Genomic DNA, 14,400 nt, shown 5'->3' on the forward strand with positions numbered 1-14,400 from the left:
GGGATTCTTTTTTTTTTTTTTAGATCAGTATGTAAGTACCAAAGAATCATGGATGGCAGATTACTGTAAAGAAGACAAGGAAATAGAGTCAACCCAATCAGAAGACTGGATGGGCTCTTCAGTGGACCCTCCGTGCTTCGGACAAAGTAAGATTCGTATCTGCAGGTGTCCCGTCTGATTTGTTGTACTTTACTAAGAAATTCAATAGACCTGTCATTCTCCATGGAGAAGCCTATCGGAAACCCTGGCCACCCTCTGTTGTTCTGTATTAGTTTTTGCAAGAGACAGTTTTCTGGCACAAATTACTGAACTTTTAGGTGACCTCTAAATCCACCTATGCAAGGGAGAAAGGATCTGCAACATATAATTTCTGATTTCTGGTAACATTGTGAATGAACGGGTACGTCTGAGACTGTGTCTGGTTCAGCTGCTGCTTGGTTTCTGTTTTACTTGGCAAAATGTTGGTTTCCAGTATATGGGTATTTTTTATTGGGAGTTTTAAAAACATCTCTTCTAAGATCTGAAGCTAGTGCTAGAAAGTTTGCACATGTATCCTTGAATAGAGGGAGAGTGGATCCCATGTGGTGATTTTAAGAGGGGGCCCTGTATTGTTCGTAAGGAACAAAAGAATTGCATACCCAGGCGCTTGAGGGGAGAGGAGTCTGTTTGTTCTTTGTTGACCATGTTTTCTTCCCTTACTTAATGCCTCACCATGGAGCATTCCTCAGAGCTGGGGAGATTGTGATGGAAGGCCTGGTCTTGGTTGTTCCACAAGCCATTGTCATCCAAATTGAACTCAGCCCCAAGTCTTTCTGTGTGGTTTTCCGAAGAGTCTTGGCTGGGCTTCACATAACTCCTGAATACTTAAATATTCCGCCTGGTCTGCAGACAGTCATGGGAGGGTGACTGCTTAGTGTATGAAGTATTTGTGCTGGTTCATCTCTCCTCAGACTGCATAAAGCGGACTTTCTGTCTGCCTGTGCTCCTAGAAGGAGAGACAAAACCACTGTCAGTTGTGCTTGTCCTCCCAATTCCCAGGCTCTGGGTTCCAAGGCCATTGCTTAGGAGCCTGGGCTGTTCAGATGGTGTCAGCTTCAATTCTCTCCTCCTCCACCCTTCCCGATTTATGTGTCAAGGAAACATAATCTAGTCTACCGGGAAGACTTTGGTAATCTCTGTGGTATGTCCAAGAGTGTGTCTCTGAAAGTCATCTTTGTACTGGGAGGTTTTTAAAAATCTGATCACTACAAATACTAGGAGGGCCTGATGTTTAGGAAGTGGATGAAGGGTCTGTCTCCTCCCCGACCCCCCTCTCTTGCCCCCTCTTTCCCTCTCTCCTGCTCTTCACTCTCTCCCACTCTCTTTCCTCCTTTTTCCAGTTAATAAGCTGCTTTATTTATGCTAAATGCCAATGCTAAGTCAAAGCTCAGTTTTTATTTAGATTAGATTTTTGTGGTTATGTAAGCTGATAGAGGTAAGATGTATTTTTAATCACAAAATTAAATATACCTGAATTTCCAAATATGTTTTTTTTATTGAAAATTCCAAGATGGTGTTCTTTCTGTGGGACAGGGTTGTGTTCTTTAATAGGCCTACAAAATCATTGTGGCCTTTTTTTTTTTTTTTGATGGCAGTAGATTTCAACCGTGTTGAACTGATCATAAGCTTTCAGGTCTTGGGCTGGGGCTGTGGCTCAGCGGTAGTGTGCTTGCCTAGCATGTGTGAGGCCCTGGGTTCAATTCTCAGCATCACATAAAAATAATTAAACAAAATAAAGGTATTGTATCCAACTGCAACTAAAAGGTAAATTAAAAAAAACAACTTTCAGGTCTTGAGAATATTTAACGTATTCCCCCAAGGTTGTGCTTTTTATTCAGGCCAGCCTTAAAATGAGCCTTTGGAATAGCCCTGACTGTGAAATGCAGCCCAGGGATACAGCATGCTGATTTCTCATTGTTTCTTTAACAGGGAAAAGAAAATATTGGCTTCATTTTGATGTAATCGTGGGCTTTGTTCAGTAAGGCTTCAGGTGAATCCTGGATGGCCTGGCACCTCCCTGAATTCATTAGTTTTGTATTTCAGGCTTGTTTTATGACAATATCAAGTATAAATGTTCTGAAAACTTGCATTTCCAATTTAGAATTCAAACAGCACTATAAGATAGCTCCTTAGAAGAGATTGCTTAAATCTGGGCCCAGACTGAGTCTTCCTTCAAATGTCTGAGGCTGCCAGGGGCCTCCTTTCTACTGCCACTTGGTTCTCCAATTGGAATGGAGCAACCACTAAAAATCTGTGCCGATTGGTTTCTGGAACTTTTCTGGGCCACTTTCAGGAAATCACATGCTTTAAATTAAAAGTCCTCATGGAGTGAAGAGAACCTTGAGTGCGTTTTTCTTCCCCTAATTAGGAAAGAGGAGTAGGCTGCTGGGACACGGCCTCCACAGCCCGGCCAGCATGAAAACGGGTTTGCTTTGTCTAGGACATTCCTAGCTCAGTCGCTGCAGGAGGGCGGTCCTGCGATTGCGTCTTACTGTTCTCTGTGCCTACTTGCTGTGTGGGGGTGACCATTCTCACTTGCTGCATTTATTCTTACCCTCTAACTTTGTTTCTCCTGTCTGCCAGGCCTCCCCCTTGTCTACCTTAGAACTAGGAGTACAGCCAGCCTGACTAACCTAGAGCACCAGACCTATGCTGGAGGTACAGTACGGCCAGCGAGGGCTTGCTTCCTTGTCCTATACCAAGAACTGCCTTGTACATCGAATGTTTTTGTAAATGGGAGTGGAATGGGGGGTGTTGTGAGTACTTTGCTTCAGTAACAGGAAGAACATTTTTAACTAAGGAGCAGAATTGCACTTCGTATCTGAAGTAAGTGATGAGCTGAGTCTTCTTTGTCAATAAACTCCTTGGCATGGGATGCAGACATATCAGTGCCAAGCACGGGGTTTGTCACAACCAAAGGCACGCCAATGCAAGAGCCCTGTCCTCTACCAAGCAGGGCTCAGGACTCTGTAAAACAATCAGTGGACATTTATTCTTGTGGGAGTGTGGGTGGCTCTATGAAATAGGAGCTTCATAATAACGAATAGAGTGAAGAAAAAATTGCATAGTAAATAATTACTTGTGCACAAACTTTAACTTTTTTAGTTATGAATTTATGTGCTTAGGAGATAGAAAAGAAATTTTTTTTTATTTTTATCTCTGACCCCTAAAAGTTCCTTGAGAATTTGACTGAATAATCAAAAACACACTGAATAATCGGAGCCCAGGATGTGCGTTTCTTCCTTTGTTTTAAGGAATATGATTTAATCTGAGTGGTTTGTTTGCACACAGCTGATTCCAGATTATGGGTTGTGACATATTTTATTAAAAAAGGCATTTGAACTCCCTCTACCAGGAGCACAGAACAGGGATACTGATACGTGGGGAGGTGGATATGGGTTTATTACCTTTCTGGAAGGTTTTGCTTTTGATTAATTCTGTTCACAGAGCAGGCTTATGGCTGAGTCTTTATTTATTCATGAATGGATGCCTCTGAGCTTTCTGTATGTTACTTATCAGCCTCGCAAAGCCAAGCATTGTTTCCATGAAGCTGACAAGGATAGCAAGACTCAGATGATGGCTTCATTTGCTTTCATTCAGTGTGACTAGTTAGCAGCAGATCTGCTGCTTTAATCTATTTATTACGACCTGGGTCCTTCTGATAGCCTGAGCTGCTGTATGGCAGGAAACCTGTGTTGTTAGTAGTGGCCAGATCACTCTGCAAAAAGTCCAGGGGCTGAAAATTTCCTTAGTGGGAGCCATTTGAGGCCGAACTTGGATGTGAGGAGCTTTGGGTTATCTCAACCCATGAAGAATTAGATTTGGTCACTAGAGACGGATTTTTGAGGCCGTCAGGGAGTAATGTGCTCTTTGAAGGATTTGGGAATTTTTCCTCTGATACTGTTCCAAAGGCAAGTACATAGTTTATTTGGATCCTGGTGCAAGAGATGTCAGAGCTGTTCCCTGGTGTTGGGTTTGGATTTGTGTGCACTCTGAGAAGTGGTGGCTGAAGTCTGCTGTTTGGTCTTGGGAACTTTAGCAGTGTTCCTGCCCTTGGTAGTTAGTGCCAAGGTAGTGTGCTTGTGGATCTCTCTGTGTGGATTCCTCGTGCTTTATTCTGCATTGCAGTGTGATCAAAGCCATCTGCCACCTGTTCTTTTTAAATCTAATTTGCAAGTGGAAACTTCCAGTCTGGCTCACGGTGGTACGGGAAAGCACATCTGGCTCCTTTTCCTCGTGGCCCTTTTTCTGCCGTAATGAAAGCAGCTGTTTGCTCCGGGAAGGAGTCGTCTCCAGAGCCCGCAGCAAATGCTGCTTCCCCTGTGCCCCCTCTGCTCGTGCAGCAGCCTCGCAGCTACTCCTCCGTTTTCTACTTGATGAGCACTGTTTTTTTAAGGCAGACCTGGAGAACCAAATGGAGCTGTAGGAATAAAAACTAGGCATGTTCCTCACTGAAGCCCACCTTTGACAAGTACTTGGGTGTCTTTAGATAACTGGCCACAAATTGTGGGAACACGCTGGAGCCTGCTCATCGTCTTATTGGATTGTTGTGCCACAGACTCACCGAGCCACTGTTGTTATCAGAGTACAACTTGCCTCACTCTGAAATTGCTCATCTGGCAGTGTTCATGGCAGTAACTTCTGGAAACTATAAAGGATACAAAGGGAAAAATGAAGCGATTGCTTTTTAAAAGATGGTGCTAATCACTGGCAATGGGAGGCTGCCCAGGCCTCCTCCTGGCAGGGGTAGCAGCAGGACAGGTTGTGGTTTGCTGCCTTGATTTTTGTCAGTAGGAAGCCGAGGCCCTGTGAATAGGCTGGGCTTTGGCCCGTGCTCTCTGCTGTCGGTGCTTGCTGCTCTGTGTAGGTGCCATTTTCTCCCCTACTGCAGACCATTCCAGTCTCCGTCTTTCTCTGCTGTCTTTGTGATTTCAGGCTGGATGGGGCCTGTGGTCCCCTTATGTGTGTCATCCAGGAGTTGCCCACGTTGGGTTGTCATTGCCACTGCCTGGAGATCCTGCTGCCACCTCCCTCTTAGTTTGTATGGCCAGTGGAGGTCACATAGGCCCTGGGCCAGAGGGGCCTCAGAGGCTCCTAGAGGCCGCCCTTCATGCACTTGGGGTCCTCACAGTGTTTGTAGGCAGGTCACTTCCCCTAGGATCTGGTTCCATACAGTTTTGTATTGACCGTTTTTCTCTGCGGTTTCCTGGTAGAGGCTCTTGTGCAGTAAAGCCTGTTTCCCGTTTCTTTTTTAGTCTCCATAGTGGCCACCTCATAGGAGCTGGCATTGAAGTCTGTGTTAACAAATGAGCTAGAAATTTCATTTTCATAGCTTTGGGATCGTATAGCCCTGGTTTTCCAGGGAGAACATAATAACTATCATATGAGAGATTGGCAAAAGGTATTTTTGTTTTCTGTACTGTGGCTGAAGGTGAACTTTTATATGAAGGAAAGCTTCCTTAAGTGAAGTCCTTGTGGACCAGGCTTCAACCTGGGTGACCTGTTTAGAAGGTATTATTTGGGACTAGTGGTCTCTCCTGATTCCAGTCGAGGCAGGTTCTGATGGGGCCCTCTTCTGAGTGATAGGCCTGTTAGAGTTGGGGGAGGTTTGGGAGTTGGGGTGCTGGGGGCAAAACATGGCATGCAGCCAGCCCACACCTGAGTTTTCATTTGCCCCACTAGCTGACCTTGTTGGTAGATAGAACCTTCTCTCCTACCTGGCCTTCAGCCCCTTCACGCAGGAGGCAGTTTGGGGGCAGGGCGGGCATCTCACCTTGCAGGTGAGGTGTGTGTTAACAGCCTTTTCTCATTTGGTCGCAGCAGAGGTGAAAACTCCCAAACGCCGGCAGCCATTTGTCCCCTTTGCTCTGAGGAACCACACGGGGTGCACTTTGTGGTTTGCCACTCTGACCACGACACCCACCAGGTAAGGTGCAGGCAGCCGGTGCCCTGGAGCCTTCTTTGTCCCCCAGTCCCCCTTGCAGCAGCACAGCAGAGCCCTTCTTGAGAGCCCTGGGTTTATGTCTGAATCAATAACTGCCACGTTGCTTGTGACTAAAATGCTCAGGGGTCACTCCAGGGGAACTGGGCTAACTTGGCTTCGTGAAATAACCACACATGAGACAGAAATACCTTTTTCTTTGGGGATGCTGTGACTGCTCCTCTTATCTTAAGAGTCTGCAGAAAGAGAGGGAGAGCGAGAGCACGTGCTGACCCCTTTTATTGAGGAGAAGCCATTCAACTGAGGCCAGGGGTCAGGTTTCAGGGGGCTGAATCTAGCTTCATGATGTCCACTGTCAGCAGGTTGACTGACATCTAGGAAGGCCACACCCAAGGGCAGAGTAAGAGAAGGGGACATAAAAAGGGAGTTTCCATGGAACATTCTATCCCAAACAGGGCAAGGGGTAATATCACAAAGGAACAGGTGAGTGTAGCTGGACCCATGGGGCTGCAGGAAGGCACGCCCATGCAATAAGACACATTTATTTACATTATTTCTACCCTCAAGATCGGGACTTCAACAACTTAAGAATAGCCAGATCATTGGGTGGGGGGTGGAATATCAGTGCCTCAACTGATCAGGAGGGGGAAAACGCTGGTCACATGACATGGCGGCCTCCCACAAGTAACTTCTGTCCTCCTGAGTTGATCCTGAGTCTGCAGTGGTCAGACTGTGCTCTCCATCCTGCGTGTTTTATGTTTAAAGGCAAAGGCTAAAGGTTAAGGGTGTGCGTAGGAGGTCTGCAAGAAAAGCCACACTCCTCTTCACGGTCACCATGCCCTTCCTTCTCCTTACGGAAGCATTGCCTGTTTATTAAAATATAGACATTTTGCTTCCCACACTGCTTCAAAAATGTCCTCCACCCTCCCCAGCCCCGGGAGGGTTATCCGAGACCTGCTTCAGCACAGATGGGCTTGGCTGGAGTTTGGAGGACAAATAAGTTTTCCTAAGCTGAGTGAGAACTTTTGTTGAGAACTCTTGGCCTGTTTAGATCTTGTGTCCTATTCTATGTACCTGGTGACTTTGTAGCATAGGCCATGAAGTACACAGAATGGGTAACAGAATCAACAGATTCGAAACTGCATTTCCCCTGCCCCCACTGAGTATAATGCCCTAGAAGGGAGGTTCTTCTGTTAAGCAGTTTAGGTCTGTTAAATTCCAGCCACGCACTTACATGTTCCTTGAAAAATCCTACTTTACTGTATACCTGCCAGACTCTGCTGCTGGAGCTAAGTGACTAGGTAGTGACAATTCAGCTATTCCTAGAGTTCGGGTAAGCTGTGACTGAGCATGGGATCACCATAGTCACTGGGCTTTGAGGTCCTCCTCTGTGGTGGGCTCCTACCTTACTGCTGCGGGCTGTCCTGAGAGGGCTTCTCCTCAGCACAGAGCCCTGAGGAGGGAATGGTGGAGACCAGGGACAGTGGGTTCTTCTGATTGCTTCCAGGGCGGCATTGTCTCACAGTGGGAGTCCAGGTGTGGTCCCAGAAGGGAACGGAGCATTTCTAGACGATGCTCACAAGGTCAGTGAGTGGCGAGAAGTCCTTACGGGTGAAGAGATTCCCTTTGAATTTGAAGCCAGAGGAAAGTTGAGACACAGGTAAAGTATGCTTGTTTCTTCTTTTCCTTAAAAAAATAAGTGAATAGAAAAGTGAATATAAATGATTGTCCCTCATGTTTTGTTTTTTCACTTATTCCTGATTTTAATATTATATTTTTAAAAGATATTTTGAAAATCATTGTTTCCTTTTATAAATGTGGGCTGTCTTGCCATCTTGGAAATACGTCTCTTTCCATTGACCATCCGTTTACTCAACAGATGGGGAGATAGCCTATGTGTCTCTCATAAGTTTGTCTAAGCATGGACATTATAACGCTCAAGTTCATTGCATGTTGGCCTGGTTTCCATGATGCAGTGGTGACATGCTATTCTGAAAAGGTTCTCAAAGCACATTGGTCTCACCTATAGCGTATGTGTGTTCCACATAGCACTTTTAGTGGGCAGCTGGTTTGAGGAAGTGGAGCCAGTGAGGGTGAGACGTGCATGAAACCTATCTGGGCAACTGCTGACCGATGCCCTCCTGAGGTAGCAAGCTGAAGGGTCAGGAGGAGGGGAAGAGAGCTTTATATTTGGCTATTGAGAGATGGTAAAATATCCAAAGAAGTGTCCCATTATTTGTAAACATTTTTAAATGGAAGGGCTATCCAGGGGGCATGGATATTAAGACTTAGTATTTGGACAGGTAAAGGTCTTAAGTTTTGAGCCTCAGATGCTTCTTAAGCTGAGTGGACATGGAAGAGGTTAGCTTCATCCTTCTGCAGGCTTTTGTGTCTCATGGTGCCGAAGTCCATGTGCCCACCTCTCCCGTCCCCGGCGCATTTGATGGTTTTATGCCCATGAACATTACACCTATCTGAGAAGGGTTGTGTATATATGAGTCTCTGGAAGAGAGAGAGAGAGAGACCCATGTATTCCAGGGGGAAAAAAAGAAGTAAAATAAAGTCTCTGTGCTGGTCACGTGTCCCTGGAAGCCACTGTAGTTTCCAGGGACGAGGGTCAAGCCATTGTCCTGTCTTTTCATGAGGTTCCCAGAGAAGCCATAGGACTGGACAGCATCTCTGAATAATCACTGCCTCTTGTCTAAGCCAGGGCTTGACCTCTTTGTCATTTCCGTTTTAGTTTCCATGTTTTGTGGCCCTTTTCAAGTCCTGCTGTTCTGCCTGAATTCATCAAAATAAATGCCTTTTCTGGCATTTCCCCCTTTGGCACGCGGTACCCCACTCCGAGCCTCCCTCCCTGCTTCCTGTTAGCCTCAAATTCAGCTCCCCGCTTCAGGCTTCTGGCTTGAATTAGGCAAAATCTAAAATAGAATTAAATGTGCAATTTCCTCCGTTCCTCCTGTTCTGCCCACTACCTTCTGCTCCAGTTTCAGCTGAGTGCTTGGGCCCGAGACTCTGAATGCCCGTTCGCAGCCACTTGGAGCTGGAGCCCACCGACTGCGTGTGGTTTTGAGAGAAGTGGGATAGTCAACAAAAGCACCAAGAAGAAAAAAGTTTCTGTGCCTTTCCAAGAGGCTGGTTATGTGATTCAGTCACTAGTGCGTTTTTCCTGCCCCACTGAATGATTTTCACCATTGTTTGATGAGGGGTTGGGGTGGGGACTGCGGGGGAGAGACCTGGTTAGTGCGAGTGCGAGATTTCACGGAAGGGGAGAGTGAGTGCCCCTCTTGCTCAGGCTGCCAGAACTTGCATTTGTGCTGTTCTCATAAAACCCAGTTAAACCAGCTCCTGATTTCCTCTTCCTTAGGGAATCCCCCAGAGGCCTAGCCGGCGGGCGTCTATGTGGTCACACAGCAGGTCAGATTGGAGTCTTTGCCTCCACTTTTCTTGCCTTCTGAGATTGTGTTCCTGTTCCCTTCCCTGTTCTTTCTCATAGACACACCCACGACCTGCGGATTCACCAACTGCAAGTGAGAGTGAATGGCTGGGAGCAGGTGAGCCCTGTGTCTGTGGACAAAGTTGGAACTTTTTTCCGATATGCTGCACCAGATAAAAATTCATCTTCCTCCACGGTGAGTGGTGTCCTTGTGCCATGGCCACAGCCCCTCAGAACCAGGCTTCCAAATGCTTACGCTTATAATAACTTTGCTCTAGTGACATTTTCTTGTTTTTTACTTCTCCTCGTCCTAGGGAGGCTGCTTCCGATTCTGTTGGCCCAGTCATAGGCTTGGGTCATCGCTGTACATCAGCCAGGCAGGTTAATTTCAGTAGAAGATGAGATTTTAAATTGGCAGGCACATATTATCTCACCTGGGCAAATTTCCTTTATAAACTCAGTGGATCTGCCAACCACGAGTATAGTCATCCTTTGGCATCCATGGGGGATCAGTTCCAGGAATTCTGACAACCCCTACACCAAAGTCCTCATGCTTACACCCCCTGTGTGAAGTGGCAGAATGTCTTCATGTCACCTCCCTGCATTCTCCCGGCGCTTAAGTCATCTCTAGGTTACTACTTCTACCTAAGAAAGTGTCAGTGCAGCACAAGTGGTTGCTATACTGTGCCGTTAAGGAAATAAAGACTAGAAAAGCAAAGTTTGCACACGCTCAGTGGAGGTGCAAAGCAATGTAGGCCCAGCTGCACACCATGGGATCGCTATTGGTTGAACCCGCACGCAGAACCTGTGCATCAGGGGCAGCTTCTCTGATGGTGTGCCCTGGTGTTAAGCTCCCTAAGTGCATACTGTCTTTCTAATGTTTCTTATAATGTTGCTCCTTGATCATTTTAGCTCTGTCCCTAAATTCTTCTCTACTACGAAGAGAGCTATCCACTGTTGTGTGATCAGCCTATTTTTGGGAGAATACTGTTTAATAAGTGTTCATTTTCATGGTGTTCTCTGGTGTCTCAACTATCTTAGGGAAAAAGCTAATAAATGAGAAACCACTTTTATTTCTCGGATTACTTTCATATCTGGTAACAAAAGGACCAGATGGATGTGTCCTGAAGAGATTTTGCACACACAGGATGGTGTAGAAAGAATATTGTTTTGTCCAAATTTTTCAAGAGATGTTTTACCTTCATAGTAATCATATTTCACCTGAAAAATATTCTCAAATACCACTCTTTGAATATTGTCATTGAATTTAATGATGCTAACACCTTAGGCCTGTGCTGAATCTGATTTATGGATCTTTCTTAGATTGGCAGCCCGAGCAGCAGAACAAATATTATACATCCCCAGGTTTATGTAAGTATAATTTTCCTGCTATCATTGTGGGGTTTTTTAAAATATTTTTTTTAGTTGTAGATGGACACAATATTTTTATTTTTATTTTTATTTTTATGTGGTACTGGGGATTGAACCTAGGGCCTCATGCATGTAAGACAAGTGCTCTACCACTGAGCCACAACTCCAGCCCTGTCGTTGTGGTTTTTGAGTATGTGCACTGCGCTGGACCACATGTATGTCTCTTGATGATCAGAGGACTTTGTGACGTGTATGTGATTAAGATTATCTCTGCCCTTGTGTATGAATAGTTACCTTCCTCTTTCAGGAACTTCTAAGAAAATGTTTGCCCCTAATTTTGTTTTTGTGACTGAGAATTCCAGGGAAGGAGAGCAGGCAGATGTTTTTGTGCAAGGTTTCCTTTTATTTCTAAGTTAAAATAGAAGTACACTATACTCTATATTTCATTTGCTGGAATCCAAAGGTCATGAAAGTAAGAAAGAAGGAAAAATTGTAAGATCCTCACTCACCCCCCATTTAGCTTTGGAAGTAAATCATGTACTGTCTTATGGAGTCCTTCTTCAGTGTTTTGCAACAGGCAAAAGTGGCATTAAAAACTCTTTTTAGGCTTTTGCCTAAAACTGTCTTCTCCCCAAGTAAGTTTTGAAATGTGAACATTCAGGCAGGCCTGTAAGCAGAGCATGGAGATTGCTGTTGGTTGGCCTTGACTTTATCCAGGCCTACCTGGGGGTAGGCCAGGGAGACCTGAACTTGGATGATGATTTGTGCCTAGGATTGTGTCCCTCTGAAAACACTCCATAAAATTAGTTTTCTTTTTCATTTGGACTTCCCAGAAGACTTGGTTGAAAACAGAGAGCTTTGCTTTCTTATTTGTTAGGTGGATTTTTACATACTGTTTACTTTAATAAAAAAACTGCAGAATAAGACACTGGAATGTGGTGTCTTTTGTTTCTCCTGTGAAAAGCATTGTCTCTTTCCAAGAGTAGCACTATCAGAAACCTTCTCTTTTGTGTGCCCAGGGTATTACTTTGTGCATTTAAAAAAAAAAAAAGGCACATGGTAATAGCCCAGAATGTCTGTTGAAGGTGTGAGTGAACACATGGCACCAGGACGCAGTAGCTGCCACCTACGGCTGAAAAGACATTGTTTCTGAACCTCAGCATCTTGTTTATAAAAGACTGAGCACTACACAGAGCCTGGAGGAGGATCAGGAAGAAAGACAAGTTTGTTTTTAAAGTTCTTTGAAGTATAAACATTGGTTTTTCTGTAGGAATGTCAACGAATAGCAAGAGCCTAGAGGGCAAGTGGAGTGGCTCTTAGAGACAGGCGGCGTCTGTGCCCGTGAAGGAGCCAGCGCAGGCCACCCTGCCCAGCACCCCGGGGTCTATGGCGACAGGCTGGACTCTCGGAGGCATCTTTCTGTTTTGGGCAACACCCAAATGCACGTTGTTAGTGTTCAAGAAACATTTCCTCAATCTCTTGTTAATCTGAGAGGAAAGTACCACAGGAAGTAAGTCATGCACTGTCTTGCAGAGTCTTCTTGAGTGTTTCTATTTTAGCTGCTGTGATGATCTTCACCACGTTCTAGACAAGCAGCGTCAATTTAATCCCCTGCAGTGGAGTTGAAAACAAGTCTCCTCCACAGTTTCCACATAAAGTTTGACATGTGGGAACCCAAGGGCATATTGCGGGAAGTTTGTAAAATGGGGTAGGTCATTGCCACAGTCTTAGCGGGGGTTCTTTATAATGTGTCTGGAGGCCTTGGAGTATTTTCTTTGTGGCACACTTCGTGATATCACATTGGAGTATGTTATTTATTTTTGTAGATGTTTTTGGAAGTGGCTGTTTTTAATAGTATGTGTTTATAGCACTTTCACTTCCTTTTCAGCCAAATGCTTTAGGGTTTGATGATAATTTCACTGAGAGCTGTGATAATTATAATACTTTTAAGCCAGGCACGGTGGCACACTCCTGTAATCCTAGGATTTGGGAGGCTAAGGCAGGAGAATTAAAGGTTTGAGGCCAGTCTGTACAACCTAGCAAGACCCTGTCTCAAAATAAAAACAGAAAGGGCTGGGGACGTAGCTCTGAGGTAGAGCACCTGGGTTCAGTCCCCAGGACCACGCGCACACACAGCGCCCCACACAGACCTTCTGGTTCTGCTGTTGTACTTCCTGGGTTTTTAGCGGCACGGCTATTTTGTGTCTGTCTCTCCCACAGTTCTCTTCGCTCCCACCCGTCAGGGTGGTCTTTGCTGTGACCATGGAAGGCAGTGCTCGGAAGGTCATCACGGTGCGTTCCGCCCTCATCGTGAGGAATAGACTCGAGACACCAATGGAACTGCGGCTGGACAGCCCATCGGCCCCCGACAGTATGTGCTGCTTGTCTAGAACATAGTGAATGCTTTGTGAACAATTGTTGGTTGTTGTCCCCACTCTCTCCCCAGTGAGACTGTCCCCAGGCAGCTAGCATGCACAATCTGCCTGTTTCCTGTCTGCCACAGTCAGTCTCTCAAGGAGGATCACCACCAAGGTGCTAATACCTGTTTCTGTGGCAGAGCCGGTGGTGCTGCCCGCCATCATGCCCGGGGACTCCTTCGCTGTGCCTTTGCACCTCACCTCCTGGCGGCTGCAGGCACGGCCCAAAGGATTGGGCGTCTTTTTCTGTAAGGCTCCTATTCACTGGACCAATGTGGTGAAGACTGCAGAGGTGAGCAGCAGCAAGCGAGAGTGCCACTCCATGGACACGGAGAAGAGCCGCTTCTTCAGGTGTGTGTCACACTGCCCTGCAGTGCAGGTGGCCTTGGCTTCCCTCCTGCAGGCTGGCTCTTCTGGCATTGGTTCTCTCAGCACTCAGTTGTGTTTATCTAGAACCTGAAATTACTCTTGAGCTCAAGTCCATGGGAACTCCAGGCTTACCCCTGGCGTGGCATGGGGTTACTTATCATTTACGGCCAACCAACTGGCACACACTGTTCTCGCAGATAGACAGAGTGTTGTAGGTATGCTGGAGCGTAAGGTGCGGACACATCCTTAGGGAGGGAACGAAAAAAGCTTCAGGTTAACCCACTCCTGTATAAATTAGGAAGCAAAATCCTGGGGCTGGGAGATTTTTTTAATGAAAAATTTTTAAATATTTTAGATAAAGATTCATGTACCTAATACTGACTTTCTGGAACATTTTTATGAGATTGCGTAGCCATTTAAACTCATTGTTTTCCTATCATACAGGGTATAAGTAATATGTTATTAGATTCAATGGTGGAAAAGACACTGAATTGCTGTCTATCATGAGACCTTTATGAACTTGGTCTTTCAACTCATCTAGATGAGAGATTGTTAACTTTTGTTTAGTTTACAGTGAAGACAGGTGTTCATAACTCAGTGGTTTAGCATTTGCTTAGTGTACTCAAGGCCCGTTCCCGTTCAATTCCCAGTATCACCAAAAAAAAACCCCCAAAACAAACATTCAGGGGGAGTACCAGAATAGTAAAGAATTCCGGTATATCCTTTTTCCAGACTTCCTAGTTTTTAATAGACTGAAGGGAGAAATAGATAAATGTATATCCACAGTGTTCATTTTAATACTTTACTTTTAGAAATTTATAGGAAAA

General features: G+C 45.4%; 1 protein-coding gene across 2 annotated transcripts in view; it reads left to right on the top strand.

The window, feature by feature from the left end:
* Nucleotides 1-14,400, top strand: part of Vps13d (vacuolar protein sorting 13 homolog D) — a 244,841-nt gene that overhangs the window by 99,147 nt on the left and 131,294 nt on the right. Inside the window, exons 39-46 of one of the 2 annotated variants that reach the window (XM_026397870.2) lie at nucleotides 24-146; nucleotides 2,623-2,697; nucleotides 5,860-5,965; nucleotides 7,488-7,640; nucleotides 9,477-9,612; nucleotides 10,740-10,787; nucleotides 13,008-13,158; nucleotides 13,345-13,555. In XM_026397870.2, coding sequence (XP_026253655.2) covers nucleotides 24-146; nucleotides 2,623-2,697; nucleotides 5,860-5,965; nucleotides 7,488-7,640; nucleotides 9,477-9,612; nucleotides 10,740-10,787; nucleotides 13,008-13,158; nucleotides 13,345-13,555 — 1,003 coding nt within the window. The remainder of the gene's footprint in view (nucleotides 1-23; nucleotides 147-2,622; nucleotides 2,698-5,859; nucleotides 5,966-7,487; nucleotides 7,641-9,476; nucleotides 9,613-10,739; nucleotides 10,788-13,007; nucleotides 13,159-13,344; nucleotides 13,556-14,400) is intronic. The other variant, XM_077791173.1, reaches the window with a different exon arrangement.

This window comes from Urocitellus parryii, chromosome 11 (genome assembly GCF_045843805.1).
Source record: "Urocitellus parryii isolate mUroPar1 chromosome 11, mUroPar1.hap1, whole genome shotgun sequence".
NCBI lineage: Eukaryota > Metazoa > Chordata > Mammalia > Rodentia > Sciuridae > Urocitellus > Urocitellus parryii.